Consider the following 25,629-nt stretch of genomic DNA (forward strand, 5'->3'; position numbering starts at 1 on the left):
TGTCATCTTCAATATCACATCATAGAAACGAGATATGTCATTAGTGTATAAAGTGCGAGCCTTTTCCCAAACCAAATAACATATCTGGAATGGACAAAACAAGGCCATCAACTTGAATCAATAGATTGCCACGTAATACTACATAACTGAGCATCGATCTTCTCCCAAAATACTTTGCCTTTTCATCTCCTTCTCTAGACTTTTTGATTAAATGATCTTGAACACCTTGACCTTTATACCACAACTCGACAGACGAAAGCCAAGCTAAGTAGTTTGAACTTCCCATTAAAGGTTCTGAGGTAATCATAGCACCGGAACTGCCAGAGCCCGGGCTTTTAGACACAAAAATATCAACTCCCAAAGACATCGTTGGATTGAAGAGAGGTCTATAAAATTATCACCAAATAACAAAAATAATAAATTGAAACTCACTGAAATAGACGAAGAAGACACTGTATTTGCCGGAATAAATTACTGCAGCAGCCGGAAAATCAGTGTAGTCGTCGAAGAAATCTCAAAGTGCTTGGAATAAAAAGAAAATAGTATGGGCATGGTCAGAATTACTAGAGGATAAGACTGTCCTGAAGAAACCTTTCCAAAAAATAGCCAGAACAATGGTCACGCACTGGCACGTGGGTCTGACCCGGCGGCGGCATCAGAAGTTCTGGAGGCGCGTAAGAGCACGTGGTTAGGGTTCTGCCGGTCTAGTTTTCTGGGGTTTGGTCCCTTGAGAATTTCACACCTATTGGCGGTGTTATTTTTTGTAAAAAAACCCACCGGAGAAGGGATGACGCAAAATACAACCTAAAATTCACCAGAAAAAAGGCACGGTGACTGTCACAGACTCGCTGGTTACTGCACAGCGGGGATTTCTCACTTGTTACCCTGATACCATGTGAGAAAGTACGAAAAAATATATTATTCATGTATATTAACTATAATACAAGTACCCCTATTTATAACAATACAAAATACCTACACTACTCTTATTCCATGTAGGACTATGCTCACTTACATAAATTGGGGTGGCAAACGGGCAGGTCGGATCAAATATTGGCGGGTCAAAAATGGGTAATGCAAAAAATAGATAAAATATATGTCCCAACACATATTTAATATGAATAACAAATGGGTTAAGCAGTGGATAATATGAATATCCATATTATCCATGACTTCTTGAATATGATCAATTTTGGAAAAATTCCTAGTCTCCCAAACTTGAGGAACCCCCAATTTGAGGCTTTACAAATATAAAAGTTAAGTTCATTAGTTGTCCATTGATTATCTATTTTCTAAGTGGATAATATGGTTCTTATCCATATTTGATATGTTTTAAAAAAGTTCATTATTCAACCCATTTTTTAATAGATAATATGGGTAGATAACTGTTTTCTTTTAAATATTTTACCACCAATATACATAACAGCTAAATAACTAACACTAATAATTTTGTTGTGTGCAACCAGATCCAATCATATTACTGTTGCGGCATGCAACCCGATCTACACATAATACCATTGCGGCGTACAGCCCAATCCATACTATATCATCAATAATCAATATCTGCTCACAAGGTCCTTGATGCCTAAATTCCCAACTTTTCACAATATTTAACTATATAACTAAGGACGATGCTTATGATATAATAAAGGAGCACCATGATACAATAATAAAACAAGCGAATAAATATTAATACGAATAAGAGATGGCTATGGCTAGTCACATACTCCAACTTTCAGAACAGTTCAATTTGTTTATTTAACATTTTAAGTTTGATCGTGACATCAATACTAGAAAAGAAGAAAAATCCAACAAATAAGAAATCAAGCATGACAATTATATGACTACAACTAAATAGAAAGCCCAACACCGTGAAAGAAGCCTTGAGGCGCTAAATGGAACGTTTAGCGTATGATAAACTCTAGCATGGCTTCTAATCATGATTAAGATTCATCATGTAGTCATAGAATCAAAGAAACATGAATAAACAATTCATAAAGTCCAAATAAGGCATATCATAAGCCTAACTTTGTCCGTAGGGTCATAACCCAGCTACGGATATACACTCGTCACCTTGCATATACATGGCACCTAAATCATGCAACAAATAGAAAATAGATCACATATGGGGACAATTCCCTCTTACAAGGATAGACAAGAGACTTACCTCCAGTTCGTAACAACTTCAACCTTCCAAACAGCTTTTCCTCTCAATCGACTTTCAAACAACTTGAACCTAGTCAAATACAACTCAATAACGTCGAACAAAGGCATAGGAATCAACTCCAACTAATAAAGCTTCAATCTTTAATCAAATCCCTAAAAGTCAACAAAAGTCAACCCGGGCCCACATGGTGAAACCTTGAGTCAAGGGGTAGATCCCGATTACCCATAACCCCACAAGTCCGAATATATTACTAGATTCCAAAATCAGGTCTAAATCAACCCTAAAATCCCCAAATTACTCTCTTAAAATTTAGACAAAAACCCTAAATTTCTTTTCAAACTTCCATGATTAAAGTGTATGAATCTATGGGGAATCAAAATATATATAATCAAAATCAAGTGGAAATCACTCGTCCTCAAAGTAATAGTGAAAGTCTCTTCCAAAATCGCCTCTTCTCAAGCTCCAAAACTCAAAATAATGAAAAATGAGCAAAACCCTAGAAATATAACTCCCGTCAAGCATCCTGGTACCTGTGCTTACTAAGCTACAGGTGCGATGTCGCTTCGGCGACAAAACAAGCGCTTCTGCGCAACTCCAGCCCAAAGGTAAACCTCGCATCTGTGATGGAACCTCCACAGAAGCAGACACGCAGGGGCGACAATAACCTCACATCTAAAACCTTCCTCTAGCCCAGCCAGCAAGCGTATCTACGACCCGTCTCTCGCAAATGCGATTTCCCAAGTCCGATCATTCCTCCACATGTGTGATCTATCATATATTAGCAATGCCAAATCATCCTAAAATGGTCTGAAACCATCCCAGAACACACCCGCGCCCCTATATAGCCATACCAAAAATTCCTATTACCTTATCCAAACTTATCTAAATGTCGAAAATGCCATATATAATATCAAAACCAAGAATCGAAGATCAAAATCCATCTCTTAACTTTCAAACTCTCCAACTTCGCCAAACACGTATGAATCACACTTAGACTTCCATATTATAACCAAACTTTAAACACAAGTTCCATCCAACCAAACGAATCCAAGGTCTCGGAAACCAATGGGAGCCTAATAACACTGAAGTCAATTATTAGTCAAACCTACAAACTCTATAATTCTTCAAATTGTAAATTTTCAAAAATAGATCGAAAACCTTCTAGGAACATCCAAAACCAAATCTGAACATACACCCAAATCCAAAATTACCATACGAACCTATTGGAACCATCAAATTACCAATCCGAGGTCGTCTGCTCAAAATTCAAACCTTGGTCAACTCTTACAACTTAAGCTTTCAAAGATGAAACTAAGTGTTTCAATTCACTCCCAAGCCTTTACAAAACAAAAACAACCATCCCTACGAGTTGCAAAACATCACAAGAAACTTCGGGGAGAATAAAATAGGGGAACAGGACTTAAATACACAAAATGACCAATTAGGTCGTTACATGCGTGCAACCCGATCCAACATAACATTGTTGTGGCATGCAACCCAATCTAAACATATCAATCCACATGAGAACACCCATTGAGCAATAATTATCATACTCACCAAACACATGTGTATCAACAACAAGCACATAAAGTGCATAAACATAATCGTGGGGAGACGGATAACATAATATACCACGGAAAAGGTAAGCACGACTAAAGAGCAATAAGCAAATAAACATTTCAAGATTCATCTTCTCATATATCGCCATAAGGCCTAAACATGACCAAAACATGCATGAGTATCACAACTCATCATATTATAAGAGAGTAACACACGAAACAAATCATGGCATGAATAAGACCAATTCTACTTGATGACAAACCCATAGAAAATGTTGCGTTGAGAAAGCAAATCTAATTCAGTGTAAAATACACATTCTTATTAGGTCTACGAATAGGCCCCCAAACCGATTCAAACCATTCCGAAATAGGTAAATAGTCTTCCAAAGGTCCAAAGTGACCCATTCTAACTCTCACTCATGAGTACACAAGAGATCTCTAAACCATTGGCCTCAACTGCGAATATATACATGCAACATGTTATCAACCTGATTATCAACTACACCACTCATGATCAGCTATAACCTTGTGGAACCCAATGCATAGAATACACAAATCCTTGAGCCTCTAAGTCATTACTCAACTTGTTCATCATTCCAGCACATAAAATAGTTCCAACAACCTCTCGAACCATACTCCTCAAATCAACAATTCCTAGAAAGATACATCACTACACCTAAGCAGATCACAACACCCTAAATACCATAATCCACAAGCTCGAACAAGCACAAATCTTCTCATTTCATCCACCAAGGACACATGCAATCTGACCATAACCAAGGAGATAGTCTCACCTCTAGAAAGCCAAATCTCTAAACTCCAAAAGTATAAGACTCCTCATCCCAATGAAAATGCCTACTCAAAAACAACTCTAAAGTCACGCCTGCAAGCATCTCCAAAACGTGCATTATCCATAGGTCCTCCATAGCAACTAAAATCCAAAATCTCGATTGCTGACCATCACACAATTGCCATAGCTCTTAGTCAAATTATTCTCATACCTCATATGTAGGTACCCTTTACAACACATTCCCTTTCTTGATGATGGAGAAATCTATACTACCATGGTCCATAAGCAACTCAAAGCATTTGCGCTATATCTGATCCCAATCCTTCTACCTGAAGATAAATCGCTACTTTTCAAGGCAGTCCAAACATTACACAACTCACTACATCCTTCGTGATAGTCCTCAAACTTTTAGAATCCGCTTACACAATAATCCACAATAAAAAATGAATCTCTCCAAGCCAAACAAGTCACGCAGATTTCCAAACACAGATGTCCTACCACAAAAGTGACTGAAATGGCCCATCATACCAAAAGAAATCGATTATTTCTATTACCATGTTGATCCAAGCCACTGCTATGCTGATCTAACTTCTTTAGATTTCCTTTGATCTGCCTTCAAGGGGTCTTTCTTCTTTCCAATGTACTGTGGTCTTTAAGAAAAACTCATAACAATTGATCCCAGCATGAAACTACAACATTCTAAGTTCCGTAAGCCACTATACTCCCTTTCATGTACCCATAAGTACTTCAAACCCAAATGTCTGATTTAAAGAGCCCTTCAGTGAATCTGAAGTTGTTCATTTCATCTCTCTAACGTTACAATGTAGAACCAATAATGATATAGAAATAATCCAAGCACAATCCAAGGCAAATCTCAAATCTTTAACCATACAACGGAATCTGGAAAATCCTCAAGTATCACATCCTAGAACTTAACCCACTAGAACCATTCTAGGGAATCATACATTCTGCTCTAGAACTTTATGCATAGCCAATACATGCCGAACGATTTGTGTTGCGTTAGCACATAAATACATCTAAGAAGCAACCTCATCCTTAGGCAACCGAGTAATTCTTTACCTTTGCACAATAGATCCACAAAGAATATCAAACCTGAGTCGTTCCATAATCTCCATATATCAATAATGTATAGTACATCATGTATCCAGCAAATTCCTTGCCCAAATCATCCTCGATGTCACCCTTCTCAAATCATAGGTAATCCACAAGCGTATAGTCTCGGAATCACAACAACGCAAGCCTATATGACCCAATCATTGATGGTAGTCTCCCACACTTGGATCTAAGCCATAATCACATCATCCAATAATCCACAATACTTTTCCTTCATAACTATCATGATCTGTCCAAGTGCATACTCATCCATGTGACAGCTTTACCAACTCCCTCATGCGATTGGAACTCTTGTTGTAGTTCATACATTCCATCGGGTGGAAGAAAAACTCTTCATAGGAACCTCATAAGAAATGATACAACCTCAAGTCTTCTCACAGGAGATAACCCATTTGTAGCTTCCATTCAATATCTTCTATGACCTTACCATGGTTACAACCTCTATGTGACCAATTCATCTTCCAGATTCTACACCCGTCAACAAGATATAAAAATCTATTTCATTCCACTAATGAACAACTGAAAGGTCCATCAACACATACCAAATCTTAAGATAGTATTGGGCATCAAGATTATAATCAAATATTCATATTCATTTTGCACCTCAAGCAAATATTTCTCATCACATCCAAACTATCTAGGAGTAGTCTTCAGTCACATAATACTCATCACATAGCTATCTTGCCACTCACCGAGCCATCAATCCCACTACTAGGGACACTACCGAATGTAAGAGTCCCAAAATCACATACTCACACAACTGAATCTGTGAAGCCAAAGCTGTAGCCTAAACCTGGCATCAAGTCCTTTAGATTGTCCTACCTTCACAACACAGAAAACTATCTCGCACCTCATCCATGACATCACAAGTTGTCGATGCACAATTGATATCGAGTACTCAACAACGAATACGATCAAATAGAGAAAAATCAATGATTAGACTTCATGCTGAGTCAAGGTCACATAATAAGGAAAGAAAAAAAAAGTAAAGTTTCCTAAATGTCATGTAGCCTCTCGAATAGAAGTATGGACGTTATCATACTAATCCACAAGACTCTACTAGACATTTCATCATGACTTGTATAACTTATGAACCTATAGCTTTGATACCTACTTGTCACGACCTAAAATGCCACCAAGTTGTGACGGCACCTAACCCAACCTAGTAGGTAAACCAACTAACACATACACAATTGAAATCGAGAATCATCAAATATATTAATATAAGAACGCGAAAATCAATACAACTATTCCATGAACTAGTAGTATAAGTTGTGTGCCACTAAGATTTTAGATTTACAACGATGGTAGGAAGAAAATACAACATCTGGTTGAATATACATAAACAAAAGTACAATCCTAATCTACCATGAACAAAAGGGTAGCTTGCCACTGGAACGCTGGTACATCTCCTTCAATGCTAGCCTTCGTTATCCACAACAGCTCAACTCTAAAATCTACACACAAGATGCAAAAGTGTAGTGTGAGTACAATTGACCCCATGTACTTGTAATGATCGGCCTTTGAGCCTCGTTTCCCTATTTGATGCTTTCCGTATATGTGTTTGTTGTTTTGTGACTTACGGGAATAGTTAGTTTGATTTCGGGAAGGTTTGAGAGTAATTTGGAACACTTAGTTCCAATTTAGAAGGTTAAGTTGCTAGAGTTAACCTAAGTTTAACTTCTGAACAAACGCCCTCGGGCTGGTGATTTTATGATTCCAATATGTTCTTATAGCGATTTCGAAATTAGGCATATGTTCGAATTTGGATTTGGAGGTTCCTAGAAAGTTTTGATTTTTTTTTGTCGAAAGTTAGCAATTTGAAGATTTGGAGAGTTCATAAGTTTGATCGGGAGTTGACTTTGATGTTATCGGCTTTCGATTGGTGTTCCGATACTTTGGTTAGGTTCATTTAGTGGATTGGAACTTGTGTGCGGAGTTTGGTTGGAGTCTGGAATGCTTAAGCATGATTCAAACGTATTTGGCAAAGTTAGAAAGTTTGGAAGTTAAGAGATAGGTTTTAATCGTTAATTCTTGGTTTTGATGTTAATTGTGGTGTTTTGATCATTTGAATAAGTTAAGATAAGGTATTAGGATTCGTTTTGTATGGTTAGATGGGGGCTCGGGGGGCTCATGTGTGTTTCAAGATGATTCGAGATCACTTTGGATGTTGTTAGCATTGCTGGTGTGCCGCACCTGCGATTCTTAGTGCACAGGTGTGATGTCTCGCATGCGAAAATTCTATGCGGAGAAGTGAAGGACGGCTTAGTCCAATAGTTGGCTGCATCTACGAGGTGGTTTGCGTAGATGCGTAAATTTATCGTGCGCCTACAAAGAGTGGACTACCTAGGATTGTACACATCTGGAAAAGGTAGGACACACCTACGTCTCCGTAGTTGCAATGATGTGCCACAGGTGCGAGGGAAGGCTGAAGCGAGGATTTTGGTCGCAAATACAATCTCGTTGGTGCGAGATTTTTAGCCACAGGTGCGAAGATGCTTGGGCAGACCACTTAAGAGATTTATTTCCGGAATTGACCCATTCTCTCTATGTTTTGAACCCTAGACTTCAAGAGATTGAGATTTTGAAGAGCAAATTCACTACCACATTGGAGGTAAGGAATTCACTTGGATTTGGCTTGATATCTTGATTCCCTATTAAATTCTACACCTTAAACTTGAAATTTCAACGTGAAAATTGGAGTTTGTGTACAACTTAAGAAGTTGAATTTTGGAGATTTGATGGTCGATTTGAACTTTGTTTTGAAATCTAATCACATATTTAGACTCGTAAGGATATGGGTAGTCAAAATCTACTCTTTGACTCGTGTTTTGACCATGTGAACCTAAATTAATTTTTGTGACTTTTGGGGATTTGATTAAAGATTGAAGCTTTATATTTTTCAATTTTCTTTGAACGCCCCTAGAAGCTGCACTCTGGAAACGTGAAACCAACTGTAATGTCAAGGTTTACCTTATTTCCAGAGTTTTAGATAAGGCTTTAGACTAAGTATTCCTGATACATAAAAATAATGAAATGGGAAGGGAGAAAAGGATGCACATCCCAAAGTCTCTTTTTATCCTCTCTGGAATAACTTTGCGGGGTTAATAAGAAATGAACTTTATAAAGAAACATTTACATAGAAATTTGTCTCCTTTGAAGAGAAAACATGATGAAGGCACTTTACAGAACCTTTGCCTATTTAAAAATTCCTTGCGACCCACCACTATGTTCCTACCTCTCAGAGACAAGGATGGCCGAAGCATGTGTCAGCAGATGAATATGTTGATTCTGCAAGCCAACACAACAGCCTGCCTTAATATGTTACGTCCTGCGCATTCCTCATAACCAAGATCCGTCTCTAACAACCTGGACAAATGGTCCCCATTTATCTGGTTACTGCAGGTTGTTTATACATGTTAATAACAGCCTGAACAAACTGGTCACTTATCGCAAACTTCTTCATGAATTTCTGCTTCTAACAGATTACATCTGTAGGCTAACTGTATGCTTATATTAGCGCCTGAATTTCGATTTAACCACCCAATCAAGAAGGTGATAACCCAGGGCAGAATATCTTAAGCAGCATAATCTAATAATTATTGCTTTGCTTCCAGAAGAATAGCAGAATATGGTGCAACATTATAAGTTCCACTGATACCAGCAATGCCTTCAGTAACAAAATCACCAGGGGATTTCAGATTAGTGTCCACCTGCACTTAAAACATTATCAGTTTGTACGAAATTTGAAGAGGGTAACACCTTTAGTTTCCGTACTACTTGAGACAGTAAAGATCAAGACAACACCACCAAAACAAATACTAGCTACATTGAACAGACATGCAAATCAACCTTCCTTCTCATAAAAAATTGGAACTTACAACAGAGCGAACAAAATAATGTAAAATAAATGGAAGATTGTCTGGAGATAGGTCCAAATGGCTGTTGTTTCGCAGATTCGGCAGAATGAAACTTTATGAAGAAAGGATATCATGTCATAGATCATTTATTAGTTTCCAATTCATCCAAGGTAAAATATGCCTGGGATGCAGTATCTGCTGCATATTTTCCTTTTCATGCTTTTATATCTTCTGAAGTGAAATATCCTGTATCTTAGCGTGCATATTCTGAAAAGGATATGGTAGTGTCAAAATATGTTTTCAGAAAAAGGAACACGATCTTTGTATGATTGACAGGAGTCTGAAAATTTTAGGGAGGAAAAAGAATAAGATGGTAAGTTAATTTATTTATTATAGTAATGAAAGGGGAAGCTGGCGTCGTGTTACGCCCACGCCCTGTACTGTAGCACAAGTTTGGAAACACTCCGTGAGCCAGTAAACCCTTTATTTGTTATAGTTGTGATTGTTTCTTGCTGTATTCTTCTGATAACAAAATAAAATGGTTAGTTTTTTTATTTATTTAGTATAATAATGCAAGGGGAAGGCGACATGGTATATTCGCCAGTGCCCTCTACCCCAGCACTAGTTTGGGAACACTTCATGAATGGGATAAGCCTTTTATTATAACAACGATTGCTACTTGTATTCTTCTGATGACACAACTAACACAAGCAATACTATAATGTAGTTACCAAATGGTAGCTTTTCCCCTAATTTTCATATCTTCATATCGTTTTAACAAACTGCAAGACATTATCTCATATTAGCATAACCACTGGTATTGTATCCCTATTCAACATAGTATTACATCTGTATTCAACATCATACTGGTACTGTAGCCATGCTGCGTATACGACTGCTATTATTTCACATGCTATACAGTGTATGTCATATATGACACTGTATATGACTGAATGCCGTACAGTGTTTGTGTTTTCTTCTATACAAAGAAGTAGCTTGTTATATTCCTTTGACAGGCTTCAATGAGATTGTAATGCTGAAAAATATGGATTAAAATCAGTTTGTTGGGCTAAACCAGCCCAAATATACTTTAATATAGTGTGATACTATCCGCTTTGGGTCAAGCCCGCATGGTTTTCCCCAAAAGACTCCCCTACACCTTTTATATAGGTTACCAATCTTTTCAACTACTAATGTGGGACTTTGCTTGCACACCAAACAATCTCCCCCTCAAACTAAGTTCCACGTGGTCAATACCATGATCCGTCAATTTCCAAGATTTACTATGTGTCACCCACATTATTAGAGTGTTTATGGCAATCAAAGCCTGCTACTAGCTTCTTCTTGTCTGTGTGTTTCTCTAAGCTCGTAAGGGGAAGTAAATCAAGCCCCACACGATTACTCTGCCACCGGCATACTCGTCCCGCCGAACCGGAACTCTGATACCAATTATTGGGTCAAAGCTCATACGGTTTCCTCCAAAAGGGCTCACACAATTAAAAGATTCTTACACCTTATATGTAGGTTTCTGATAAGTGGGGATTTTGACTACTTATTAGTACCTTTTTGCTTTCGTTTTAGTCCAAAAGCGTTTAATTGTGTTCCCGAAAACTGATGAAATATGCTTAATTGCAGGAATAGTGGAAAAAGGAGCCCCCAAGATGAAATCCAACTCAAGGAGTGATCTGAACTCAAGGACACAAACATGCACAAAAGCTCAAAGTGCGGACCGCAGATTTTTATCTGCGGCAGCAGATTGTGAAGAAACTCCTATCAGAGACAAGTGCAAAGTGCGGTACGCACATGTCACCTGGGCAAGAGCAAAAGTTCAGAGAACTTGCATCTCAAGTTCAATAGAAGTGCGGACCGCACAATTATTGTGCGGCCGCAGAAGAACAGCTACACGACCGCAGCCACATTTGTGCGGTCCGCAGAAGAGCAATGTGCGGCCGCACTCAGAAATGCGCGGACCGCAGAAAGAGAGAAGTGCGGCCGCAGTTCAAAATTATACGGCCGCAGGTTTCCATTCCTGTCAGGCTGAAGCAAAGTGCGGACCGCACATGGAATTGTGCGGCCGCAGAACCTCCGAAAGGGCATTTTTGTCCGAAAATTCCAGCACTTTATAAATAGAAGAGTTTCACTTTTTCAGGTCAAGTTTTGACATCAGCAGCTACAGTAGACGTTTTCTTTTACTCTTTTTAGTAGTTTTTGCTATTTTGAGCTTTTTGAATATTGATTTCATCATTTTAATTATCAACATGGGTTTAATTATTACTTCTTCTTTTTCTCTCAATTCAAGCATGAGTAGCTAGATTTTCACTAAGGTTGTGACCCAACCCTAGTGTGTAAACTTAATGGGTGTTTGATTTATTGCTTGTTTATGGTTGGGTGTTGATTATCTAGCCTAGTTCTTGCTTTTATGTGAAGAATTAATGGTTGCAAACATTATTTCATGCCTATTTGACTTGGTCTCTACTTGAGAAAGAGAGACTTAGTCTAGAAAAACTTGGCTAGCAAGAAATTGGGTCAATCGAGAGATTGATAAGCCCAATTAAAGGGTTGAATCTAGAGATAGTAAAACCCGATTTGAGCTTATCATCAACTGTTTTGTTCAATACCCATTTGGATTTGTGAAAGCCAAATTGGGCAAAATCACTATCTGACCGAGAGGTATTGAGTGGGTACTTGGGTGTTGATAGCTATAATACACCCCGACCAATAAAACAAGCTTTAAAGCTTACAACCCATTAGGTGAACACCTAGGTGAAGGTCATAGCCCTAGGCCTTTCATAACATTTGAAAAACAACCAAAAACACTTTCAAAGTTTAAATTCTTAGTTTGTAGTCTTCGTTTAAATTAGACCTAGAAACAACCAAAATTTGTGGAAGTGCAATTTGAGATAATTCAAGCTCATACACTATAATATATATTCCTAAGACCCATTCATAGCTCCCTGTGGAAAATCGACCCCGACTCTTTGTTGGGTATTACTATTGCATCGACCGTTTTCATATCCTCAAATAGAGGAGTGAAATTGAACGAGATTAGTTTCCAATCTTTTCAGCTACCAATGTCGGACTTTGTTCGCACACCCAACACTTTTTATAAATTAGAGAATAGTTAGTCTGTTCTACTTTCAATTTCCCCCCTTTTTAAATGAAATTCCACTTAAAGTTACATAGAAAAGGAAATCCGTGTATCCATACTCCACTACTCTAATCACAAACTAAGGACACAACTATATCCAATTCGGTAGCACGATCATGATGGATTGTTCACATTCTGAAAAGAGCAAAATGTTAAACTTCAATTCGGACAAAAGGAAGCGTTCAATGGGAAATGGGATAGGAAAATGGGGAAGTAATACAACGCTTGCCAGCTTGGACCCATAAATTGCAAAATTGGTAGGTACAATTCTATATTCCAAAAGAATAAACAAATATAGAGCAGTAACAGAATTCAGAGGCTGTCTCGTATTTTGTTTTGGATGTATATGCAAAAAGCGTTCCGTACTAACAGGAATAGCTTACCACTCGGTGCCAGCGTCTATTTTGTGGTGGTGAAGGTATTGCTGCTTTGACAAAAAAGTGGTGCGCATTAAATGCTAAGTAAATATCTCCTCCATTCCCATCGTGGAGCCTGCATTGTACAAAGAGAACCCATTATGCCAATTCAGTTGTGCGAAAACAATAGATCATAAATTTTTGATATTGTCAAAGTAAATGTTGAAAATCTGAAATCAGCTGCAAGTGAAAACTGAGAGAGAAGAAAAACTAGAGAAAAATCAGTGCTAAAGGAACAGTGTTCATGAAAGCAGTTTAAAAAGGGACTGGTCATCATTGTCATACATCATCAGCGTGTGAGTGAATTCAAAATGCAGAAACAGAGAGGTGATTGGCTACACGCCAATTGTCTTACTGAGAAGAAGAGCTCAAAGCATGAGAAAAACCAACGGAACAATCTACATTTTAAATAAAAACTATATTTGAGCCTATCCGTCATCTAAATATGGAGATTATTGTCAGTTTGTCAATAGGGATTAGTTTCTTACGTAAATGCAAGGAATCTACTCTCTTCATTGTACCAGTTGTCCTCAAGCCAGGTAATCTCGTTCTGCAAAGGAATCTTTGCTTAGCCATCAGAATAGTCGAATTGAGACGGCAACACTGAAGAGTTAATTTCAGAAAACACTATGTACTACAATGGTGTTAGAAGGCACGGGAGAAAATATGTTACTGAAATTGGATGATAAATACAACACAAAAGGTCCCTATTTATAGCTATACACTACAAGGAGATATTACTCCTCTTCCAATGTAGGACAAGACTATCACTATGCATATCTATAAACTAACACTCCCCCTCAAGCCGGTGCATACACATCATATGTACCGAGCTTGTTACACATGTAACTAATACGAGAACCAGTAAGAGACTTAGTGAAAATATCTGCTAGTTGATCATTCGACTTTACAAACTTTGTAACAATATCTCCTGAAAGTATTTTTTCTCTGACAAAGTGACAGTCGATTTCAATGTGTTTAGTCCTCTCATGGAACACCGGATTTGACGCAATATGAAGAGCAGCTTGGTTATCACACACTAGTTCCATCTTGCTGATTTCTCCGAACTTTAACTCCTTGAGCAACTGCTTGACCCAAACTAACTCACAAGTCGCCATAGCCATGGCTCGATATTCGGTTTCGGCGCTAGATCGAGCAACTATATTCTGTTTCTTGCTCTTCCACGAGACCAAATTACCTCCTACTAGAACACAATATCCAGACGTAGAACGTCTATCAAAAGGTGATCCTGCCCAATCAACATCTGTGTACCTAACAATCTGCTTGTGGTCTCGATCCTCGAATAGTAATCCTTTGCCTGGAGCTGACTTTATATACCGAAGAATGCGAATAACTGCATCCCAGTGACTATCACAGGGAGAATCCATAAACTGACTTACAACACTCACCGGAAAAGAAATGTCAGGTCTAGTCACTGTGAGGTAATTCAATTTGCCAACTAACCTCCTATATCTCGTAGGGTCTCTAAGAGGCTCCCCTGTCCAGGCAGAAGCTTAGCATTCGGATCCATAGGAGAGTCAATAGGTCTGCAACCCATCATTCCAGTCTACTCAAGAATGTCTAAGGCATACTTCCGCTGTGAAATAACAATACCTGAGCTAGACTGAGCGACCTCAATACCTAGAAAATACTTCAATCTGCCCAGATCCTTAGTCTGGAAGTGCTGAAAGAGATGTTCCTTCAGATTAGTAATACCATCTTGATCATTACCAGTAATAATAATATCATCAACATAACCACTAGATAAATACACAGATTAGGAGCAGAATGCCGATAAAACACAGAGTGATCAGCCTCACTACGAGTCATGCCGAACTCCTGAATAATTGTGCTGAACTTACCAAACCAAGCTCGAGGGGACTGTTTCAAACCATATAGTGACCTGCGCAATCTGCACACACAACCATTAAACTCCCCCTGAGCAACAAAACCAGGTGGTTGCTCCATATAAACTTCTTCCTCAAGATCACCGTGGAGAAAAGCATTCTTAATGTCTAACTGATAAAGAGGCCAATGACGTACAGCAGCTATGGACAAAAAGAGACGAACAGATGCTACTTTAGCCACGGGAGAGAAAGTATCACTATAATCAAGCCCAAAAATCTGAGTATATCCTTTTGCAACAAGACGAGCCTTAAGCCGATCAACCTGGCCATCCGGGCCGACTTTGATTGCATAAACCCAATGACAACCAACAGTAGACTTACCTGCAGGAAGAGGAACAAGCTCCCAAGTGTCACTCGCATGTAAAGCAGACATCTCGTCAATCATAGCATGTCGCCATCCTGGATGAGACAGTGCTTTACCTGTAGACTTAGGGATAGAAACAGTGGACAAAGAAGATATAAAAGCAAAATGTGGTGACGACAGACGATAACTTAAACCGACATAATGGGGATTAGGATTAAGTGTAGATCGTACAACTTTGCGGAGTGCAATTGGTTGACTAAGAGGAGACAAGTCCGCAGTAGGTGCAGAATCTGATGCGAGGCGTGAATCACCTGGGCCTGATGCTGGATGTGGACGACGATGATAAGTCAAGAGTGGTGGAGCTGCAGAATGTTGAACTGGATTATGTGGAGGAACTGGAGCTATAGGTGGTGGAGCTACAACCGGAGCTGTAGGTGGTGGAACTGGAGCTATAGGTGGTAGAGCTACAACTGGAGCTATAGGTGGTGGAGCTACAACTGGAGCTGTAGGTGGTGGAGCTGGAGTGACTGAATCTCCAAAAGATGAAACTGGTAGTACCTCAGAAATATCTAAGTGATGACCTGAACCTGTGAAGTATGATTGGGTTTCAAAGAAGGTAACATCAGCGGACATAAGGTACCGCTGGAGGTCAGGAGAGTAGCATCGATACCCCTTTTGTGTTCTCGAGAAACCCAGAAATACGCACTTAAGAGCACGAGGAGCTAACTTATCTGTTCCTAGAGTAAGGTTATGGACAAAACAAGTGCTTCCAAAGATACGGGGTGGAAGAGAGAACAAAGGTAAGTGGGGAAACATGACAGAGAATGGAACTTGGTTCTGGATAGCTGAAGATGGCATACGATTAATAAGATAGCAAGATGTAAGAACGACATCCCCCCAAAAACGCAACGGAGCATGAGATTGTATGAGTAGGGTACGAGTAGTTTCAATAAGATGTCTATTCTTTCTTTCAGCTACCCCATTTTGTTGAGATGTGTACGCACAAGATGTTTGATGAATAATCCCATGAGATTTCATAAACTGCTGAAATGGGGAAGACAAATACTCTCGAGCATTATCACTACGAAATGTGCGAATAGAAACCCCAAATTGATTTTGAATTTCAGCGTGGAAGGTTTGGAAAATATAAAACAGCTCAGATCGATTTTTTATCAAAAATATCCAAGTGCACCTGGAATAATCATCAATGAAACTGACAAAGTAGCGGAATCCTAAGGTGAAACTGACCCGACTAGGACCCTAAACATCTGAATGGACTAAAGTAAAAGGTGACTCTGCTCGATTATCAAGACGCCGAGGGAAATGGGAGCGGGTATGCTTACCGAGCTGACATGACTCACACTCTAGAGCTGACAAGTGAGATAAACCAGATACCATTTTCTGAAGTTTTGACAAACTGGGATGTCCCAATCGTTTATGTAATAAATCTGGTGAATCCGTAACAGGACAAGTTGTAGAAGGAAGACAAGATGTGAGTCCATGTGATTTAGCAAGGATAAGGTAATAAAGTCCATTTGATTCATGCCCGGTACCAATGATCCGCCCCGTACTGCGTTCCTGTATAAAAACATGGTCATCAAGAAATAAAACAGCGCATTTAAGTGATTTGGCTAAGCGACTAACAGCTATGAGATTAAAAGGACTATTGGGAACATAAAGGACTAAAAGGTAAGGAAGGAAGTGGGCTTGCTTGACCTATTACAGTTGCCATGGTTTGAGATTCATTGGCCATTGTGACTTTTGGAAGAGATTGAGAATACAAAATAGTAGTGAAAAGAGATTTGTTACCAGAAATATGATCCGATGCACCTGAATCAATGACCCAAGACTCAGAGGATGAAGATTGGGAGAAACAAGTCACGCTATTACCTGTTTGAACAACAGAAGCTATCTCAGAAGATATCTGCTTACATGCTTTATACTGAAAGAACTCAATATACTCTGCTAAAGAAACCATCCGACTATTCAAAGCATCGGTTCCCATGTCGCTACAATTTGTAGTAGTAGGGTTAACTTGAAATAGTGGAAATAAGTAACTCCTGTGAGAAAACTGAAGAAATAGCTTGAAAAACACTGTTTACAGCAGGAATACAGAACACTGTTCTGTGCCGGAAACACTGTTCACGCCGAAAACACTGTAGCTCGCCGGAAAATTCCAAAGTTGTCGGAATTTGTCGTAACCAGGATGGATAGGCTCGGAATTCCTTTGCGAGCAAGCTGTCCTGAAGAAATATTTTCAAAAAATGGTCAGAAAGGTCATTGTTCACGCAGGAAAAATATAAAAGTGGCCGGAATTTGATTTGAATTAGATGGGTAGGCTCGGAATTTTGAAGAGAGCACAGTGTCCTGAAGAAGCTTCGCGAAAAAATGGCTGGAACCCTCACCGGAAAAGTTGTTGCCGGCGCGTGGAGGAGTGTGGCGGCTTTTCTGCCGGATAAAATTTCAGGGGTTGGTAGTCGGAGGGTGATCTACCTCGCGGTGGTGTTGGTTTTAGCACAACACCGACAGAAAGTGAATTTCACTTAGACAAGCCTTAGGTCACCAGAAAAATTACACAATGACTAAGTTCTTTCTTCCCGGTTAACGCTGGAATGACGCACATCGATCTTTTCTCACTAATGCTCTGATACCATGTGAGAAGGCACGGGAGAAAATATGTTATTGATATTGGATGATAAATACAATACAAGAGTTCCTTATTTATAGCTATACACTACAATGAGATATTACTCCTCTTCCAATGTGGGACAAGACTACACTATACATATCTATAAACTAACAAATGGAAATGCACCTATCTTTATTTAGTGATATGCAAGCTAATTTCATTATTTCACCCGGAAAAAAAAAGAATGATAGCAGGCACCAAAAGATTCAAATAGCAAGAAATATCTCAAACACCTTGAAGAGAACCATCAGTACTTGAGGGGTCCAACATTGATTAATTCTTCCGAACATGTGAAAAAGAAACAGCCTATAAAAGGACTTACGGATCATAGATGCGATAACCTAAACTAACTATATGTCATGTGAGGAAACACCATGTAAGTATGTTCCTCGGAGAGGACCCCAAAAAGACTGACCTTTAGCACCCTCAGGTTAAGTCCCACCAACTCCAACCACGAATCAGAAGGTCTAAATAGACATTTGTATCATTTTGATCACATACTCGTGATCATTACTTCACAGGCACTCTTTCATTAGCTTTTTCTGTTGCACTCATACTTAAAAACAAAGAATATTGCCACAAATGAAATTACACACAGAATTCATTTTTAAAATTAACTCTCTCTCAGTAGTACAGTTGCCATTAAATTTAAATCGGACACCAGGTAGACAACATTATTACCTTGTCAAGGAAATTTTCTTTTTTAAAAACACTGTGTGACTGTCGAAACTTTATCATCTTGGAGAAGAACCTGAAGTGATCATTCTTCTTTGCTTCCAACTGGATTGACAAAGTTCATTGGGTTACATTCAATAAAGGAAAGAAGTTAATACTTGCAATAACAGGAAAGAAGTAACAGCAATGGAGATAACATAATATCATACTTGCCCCCACTGGAAATTGTTGATAGCTGTATCATGTCCATAACTGTTATTATTTCCACGGCGGGTATGCCCATATTCATCCCCCATTAGCATCATTGGTGTTCCCTTTATAGCATGTACAAGAATTTAGAAAGAAAGGTAAACTTGCAAAAACATAATAAGGTTAGGACATCTAATACATATATAACACTATTAACAAGAAAACTACTGAAGCTAGGGAATAATCAAGGAAAGGTAAGAGTAGGTAATACATTAAGGAATTTAAACGCCCTATACAATCTCCGAAGGCTCAAATACAAAAAATGCAACCAAAATCAGAACAGCAATAAGTAAATTGAAATATTAAATTTGGAATCATAGTATGTCAAAATAACCCTTTTTATGAGGATTTGAGAAACCAATACTTCAACCGAAACTAGCCGAAACAAACATCGAAACATGACATTTGTTATCGCACTATATCAAAAGTGTGGCCCTAAAATTATATGGCAGTATTTTATTTCTTGTTGAACAAGGTAGGACAAATTCTGTAACAAATAAACTCAATAGTCACAAAAAAAACAAAACACTACGCCTTAATCCCAAACAAGTTGGGGTCGGCTATATGAATCCTTATTTCTCCATTTAAGATCAGCTCATGGAAAAAGAAATTGTGGAACCAATGGATAGCTACTGACTCATTCACAATATCTGCAAGAAAAGAAATGCACATGCTGTTAACTGAGCAGATGAGCATCACACCTGTGAAATCATCAGTGCCAAATGAAAATTTTTCATTTGCCGCGAACGCAATGCGAAAATATATGCATCTGAAGTTTCACCTGGAAGACGATACAACAAGATGATAGCCTTTGTGATAGGATTTGAAACAATAACATCAATTACGAAAGAAATCTCCGTTTGGGAACTGTTCCAGTTAGTAGGTGTTAGTTGCAATTAGATTAAATCTTGTACTGGCCTCAGTTTCAGAAATCCAGTACATACTGTCCACCAATAATACCCAGTCGTAAAAAGGGGGGAAGGTGGGTGGGTTTTGGGGGGGGGGGGGTGGTGGAGGATAAATCAATGGCTCCTGATATGAGTCTGTCAATGAAGTCTGAAGACAATAACGGTAAAGTAAATCCTAAAAGGAATACACTACACATAAATATCAAAGGCAAGTAATGGCTCGGTATACAAGTGGACAAAGCTAGTTTTACTTAAGCCAAAAATTAGTATGCTTCGCTGTCAAGGCATTATTATCTATTTTTAAGGATTGAATTCTTCACTTCATCATATTATACCATTCTATACTGCTTTTTTGAGCCGACACTCTTTTTGGCTGCTGTATCCAGCTAGGTTGTTCCCACAAGCATCTACCTCAGATACAGTATTCACTTCATTCTTGGAGAACAGGGATAACCATTTGGTAGATTTAAAACTCATCATTTTACTAGTGTGAGCAAAAACGTCATATTCATGCTCTCACTTCGTTTTTGCCACATCACTGCTGGCTAGAACATAATAATCCATTGTTTTTTTTCTAACTTAAACCGATAGAAGAAAGAAAAAGTGGAAGCCAAGATACAACAAATGATATCTCACTGCAATGTAATTTGGATTAATTTCCAAACAACAGACAAAATCGCAGACCTTTATTACTCCCTCTATCCCAATTTATGTGACACATTTTTCTTTTTAGTCAGTCCGAAAAAGAATGGCATCTTTTAGTATTTAGTAACAATTTAACTTTAAAATGTTCATTTTACTCTTAATGAGATAATTTTTGGTCACACTATCTATGACTTATTTTAGACCACAAGTATTAAAAGTCTTTATTTTTTTCTTAAACTTTGTGCCCAGTCAAACAACAACAATAACATACCCAGTGTAATCCCACAAAGTGGGGTCTGGGGAGAGTAGTGTATACGCAGACCTTACCCCTACCTTTGTGGGATAGAGAGGTTGTTTTCAATAGACCCTCGGCTCAAGGAAAGCACCAAAATAATGAAAAGAAATACGATAACGTAGAAGTTATATAAGAAGCAGTAGCACCAACAAAGTAATAGGATGACCGAAGCGAAAGAAACATCACGTAGTACTCCCTCTATTTCAATTTAAATGAGGTAGTTTGACTCGGAACGGAGTTTAAGGGGAAAAAAAAGGACTTTTGAAACTTGTGGTCTTAAAAGTTTTGTGGGGCCATGACATTTGTGTGCTTACAAAAGCTTCTCATTAAGGATAAAATGGGTAAAATGAAGAGTTAAAGTTAAATTATTTCCAATTGAAGAAATGTGTCATTCTTTTTGGAACGGACTAGTAAGGAAAGTGTGTCATTTAAATTAAAACAGAGGGAGTAATAAAAATCTAAGAATACAAAAATACGGGAATACATATTAGTACTACTGGTATAGGAAGGAAGACGCTCGGGTACCTACTAACCTCCTACCCTAATACTCGACCTTCACACCCTCTTATCAAGGGTCATGTAAAACACCGCCACATAAATTGGGACGGAGGGAGTATTATTTAATATGCAATAGCCCACAAGTCTAAGATTCCAAATAAAATTTAATAACATAATTAATAATGACAATGTGTAAAATAAAATTTAGAAAAATAAAACATGTAGGGCGTAATAGCCTGAGGACAGAATAAACTTTACATTTTCAGCATCTATCATTGGAAGAAAAATATTGCTAAAATCTTGGACTCCAGCAGAATATATGATTCCTTAAGGAAAGACTAAAAGTTTAACGCATGGTCATATTTTTGTGATTGTACCAAACAAGGTAAAAGATAATAATACTCCATCCGTCCAAAAAAGGATGATACTTCTTGGATTTAGAGATTCAAATGAGTTGTTCTTTGACCACGATTTTTTCATATACCTTTTAAATATTTTGAATTGTTAATTATTGTGACTTATCGTACTTTTTATGTAGCTTTCAAATATATAAATCTTATTTAAAAAAACTTAAAGATTCTACGTCCGAATTCATGCTCAAAGTTAAGAAGTTTGACTCTCGAAATCGAAAAGTATCATCTTTTTGGGGACGGAAGGAGTAGCCTGATATGATAATATAAATGTGAAAAGACAAAAAAGTTTTAGGGTCTATTTGAAAAGCCATATGTAATTACCAGGCTATGTAATTACTAGGGTAGTAATTGCATAGTGTGGTAATTACATAGTATAGTAATTACAATGACTTGTTTGCTTGTTAGAACGTAATTACATTGTAATTCTCTCTGTCATGTTTTGTTGGACAAGTGTAATTACAAAGTTAAATAATTCTTTTTTCAAATAAACATGTGGATAAGTTTTATTGTGTGAAAAACATATATATTAATAAGGAATATCTAATATATATGAGGTATTAAAAATAGGGAATATGAGAGATGATAGTCTTTTAATTTATTTTTTTTAAGGAAGAGAGATAATTTATATTAAAGTACTGAGTAGTAAGTCTTTTAACCACCACATGCAATGAGAATAAGTAGATGATAAATTTTTGTGAAAGGAGTAATAATGCAAGAACTGGTTTTGTTCAGTAATAAAAGGTCCTAATTTTAGATAAGGATGTCTACTGTAAAGAAAATTATCATATTTTGCAAAACCATATCAATTAATATAACTAATGATACTTTAAGATAATAATGCATATTAAGCAGTTATTATTTAACAAAATAATGATAATACTTGTCAGAGTAGCTATTTAACCACTTTCAATAACCTGAGTCACTATAATGAAAGTGCCACGAGCATGGGGCTAGAGACAGGACTGGTCAATTCTGCTAATTAGAACAAAGTTTCTGAATGAGAAAAATGCAGTGAAGGGTGGAGGACAGTTAAAAGTGAAAGAGGTATGAGTTTTAAGAAAAAATATTTGAAGAGAAGGGGAAGAGTTTGAAACCTTGTAATTACATCATGTAATTACACCCAATTCTTTACCCCTCCTTGAGAATTGGAGAGTGTAATCACTCCCTCTCGGTTACACCAAATTTCCTACTAACCAAGTAATTACTAGGCCAAACAAACAGGTCAAATTGTGTAATTACACCCAATTCCTTTGTGGCTTTCCAAACAAGCTCTTAGTTTACATAAGCAAAACAGGAAGAAAGGAAAGAATAAATAAGTGGGTTCAACCTCATCTTTACCTTCAATTCCACAATTCCAACTGAAATTATCATTGCATCCGTCATTGCCACCTTCGCCATTAGCATCATTATGCTGTAATTTTCACCATCCGAATCCATATGATGTACTAGTTTTCATATTTTCAACAACAGACAAGGGTCATATATACACCTCTATTTTAAAATATTTTTTATATTTTTCCTCTGTTAAACTATTCAACTATATATACCCCTACCGTTATACTTTTGAACAAAAATACCCTTCATCCGTCAAAGGATCCGGACCCAGCCCTAAAATAGACATGTGGAGAGTTAAAACACCCGATTAATTTGCCCAAAACCTACCCGACCCATCCTAGAATCCTGTTCTAAACTCTCACCTTTCTAGAGAACTCCTAATGAAAATTTGAGAAGCCTCGCATCATATCCTTATCGACTTCTGAAGTATATTTATTTCTCGTTTGACCATTAGTAAGAAACTTCAATTACTTATATCATTCTCTACCTTAATCATGGTGGATAAAGAACTGTTCACCCTTTAGAAATTGTCAAATGAATCCCTTCGTTCAAAGTTTCCACGGAAGGTTGTCAATGAAGAGATTTTTTTTTTTTTTTGATAGAAACCTTTGAGTCGGCGTGGTTTATGTTGGCAGAAAAATTTTCTGGGTTTTGTTTGAGCTTAGCTTCCATTAATTTTTAGAAATTTCGATGGAGTAAAACAATTTACAAACTTAATTAAAAGGATAATTTTTGCTCAGGTTGATAAAAGACGCGACAATGTGAAGTCCAATTTTTGCATACTTTCCGTGAAGGAAATGCTTTGGCAAATCATCTTGCTAATAGAGCTTTTGAGATTGAAAGGGGATTCTATGCACTAATTTACTGAACTTACATCAAAGGGAAGAGCTTAATTTAGAAAAGAGACAATGTCCATCTTTGCGAATTAAACCTGTGAAATCGAGAAGATGAAGATAATATTGGTAGCTATACTGGCTACTGTGATGGCAATGGCATTGTTCTCATGGTGCTTTTTGGGACTACAGATGGTAGTGCTATTAGCATTGGAGACATGGTGTTTCATGAAGGAAAATTCCAGATTAGGTGAGCTTTGGTAGGAGGACAAGTTTGATGATCACGGTCCAACGAATGTTTTGAGATTAGGTGAGCTTTGGTTAGTGCAATTCCAAGGGGTTGTAATGTGGTAAAGCTGCCTCCTTTTTGTATTCTTGGCGGTAGTTTTGGAATTTTTGCAGCGATTTCTACAGGGGAAAATGGAGGATATTGGGGCTTGAAAGAGGAGATGGTTTAGAATAGGATTCTAGGATGGGTCGGGTAATGGGTTTGGGCAACTTAATCGGGTATTTTAAAATGTGTAACAGCTCTCCACCTGTCTATCTTAGGGCTGGGACTGGATCCTTTAACAGATGAAGGGTATTTTTGTTCAACAATATAATGATAGGGGTATATATAGTCGAATAGTATGACGAAGGACAAATACAAACAATATTTGAAAGTAGAGCGATATTATATATGACCCTTTCCGTTTCAACAATAAAAGCCGTTAAAGAAGAATGAAAATATCAAACTAAACATATACCTTACTATTGTATGAAACAAGATCATACAAGGTAAAGCCATCATGTGCAATCACGAAGTTGACACTGTGATACGGCTTTCGCTTGTTCACCTACGTAAAGCAAAAACATAATATATCAGTTCAGTGAAGTTGAGGCAGCATAAAAAGAATTCCAAATGTTAGGATGGCATAGAAATTTGCTTAAGTTTAAGGTTTTTGATGAAAATTCAAATGATCTACATGAAAGATATACCTAGTAAACCCTCCAAAAGAATTGTTTCCATGACAGATGCATAAGCCAAATATAAGGCATTCCTTTGTCACAATTTTTCTTTTTATTTTTCATTTTATTTTGAGAGAGAAGTCACTCCTAGTTAGAGGTGTCAAACGGGCCGGGCTGGCCTGGTTCCGGACCGGCCCTGACCGGTTTTAGACCGGACCGGACCGGCCCGGTGGTAAGGGGGCCGGGCAGGGCTGGGTTGGGACGGGAACCGGCCTGTGCCGGGAAAATTTTTATACCGGTCCAACCTGGTAAGGTCTTGTCACTCGTGAACCGGTTAACCGGGCCGGCCCGGACCAATTCAATGACTAGTTCAATTTTTATTTTTTTATAGTCTTGACCGTAGGCAACGGTCAGCTGCCATTTTGACCGTTTTGGGCATTGTTTTCAAAAATAACACTTTTATTATTTACTAATTTAGCCCTTTGAAAAATAATAAATAGACCTCCCCCCCACCCCACCCCCACCCTCACCCCCTCTTCTTCATTTCTTCACTCATCTCTTAATTCTCAAACTTAAATTCTCAATTGTCATTCTCTCATTCTTCACCTAAATTGCTATCAACTATTTGGCTCTCATTTTTTTTGGAATTTTATTTATGGTATTATTTGAAGTTTGAACTTTGAACAATTGAAGTTATTCGTGGTAACGTCGGAGTTGCGAAATTCAATTTCAAGACTTCAAAAATCATCAAGTGTTCAATTTATTGCGGAATTCGGTGCACTCGTTCCAACTCTTTCTCTTATTTAATATTTTATTTGCATATTTAATTTTTATTAGTAGTTAAATTTTCACAATA

General features: G+C 37.8%; 1 protein-coding gene across 5 annotated transcripts in view; it reads right to left on the reverse strand.

Moving 5' to 3' along the window:
* Positions 1-8,707: 8,707 nt before the first annotated feature.
* Positions 8,708-25,629, reverse strand: part of LOC107761962 (isoamylase 3, chloroplastic-like) — an 82,170-nt gene continuing 65,248 nt past the window's right edge. For 3 of the 5 annotated variants that reach the window (XM_075221685.1, XM_075221686.1, XM_075221688.1), the window contains 8 exons: positions 24,572-24,661; positions 22,996-23,068; positions 19,600-19,679; positions 18,859-18,963; positions 18,656-18,754; positions 13,563-13,624; positions 13,042-13,150; positions 8,708-9,363 (listed from right to left, as the gene is read on the reverse strand). In XM_075221685.1, coding sequence (XP_075077786.1) covers positions 9,250-9,363; positions 13,042-13,150; positions 13,563-13,624; positions 18,656-18,754; positions 18,859-18,963; positions 19,600-19,679; positions 22,996-23,068; positions 24,572-24,661 — 732 coding nt within the window. In that variant the 3' untranslated portion in view covers positions 8,708-9,249. The remainder of the gene's footprint in view (positions 9,364-13,041; positions 13,151-13,562; positions 13,625-18,655; positions 18,755-18,858; positions 18,964-19,599; positions 19,680-22,995; positions 23,069-24,571; positions 24,662-25,629) is intronic. The other 2 variants (XR_012694867.1, XR_012694868.1) reach the window with 1 other exon arrangement.

This window comes from Nicotiana tabacum, chromosome 9 (genome assembly GCF_000715075.1).
Source record: "Nicotiana tabacum cultivar K326 chromosome 9, ASM71507v2, whole genome shotgun sequence".
NCBI lineage: Eukaryota > Viridiplantae > Streptophyta > Magnoliopsida > Solanales > Solanaceae > Nicotiana > Nicotiana tabacum.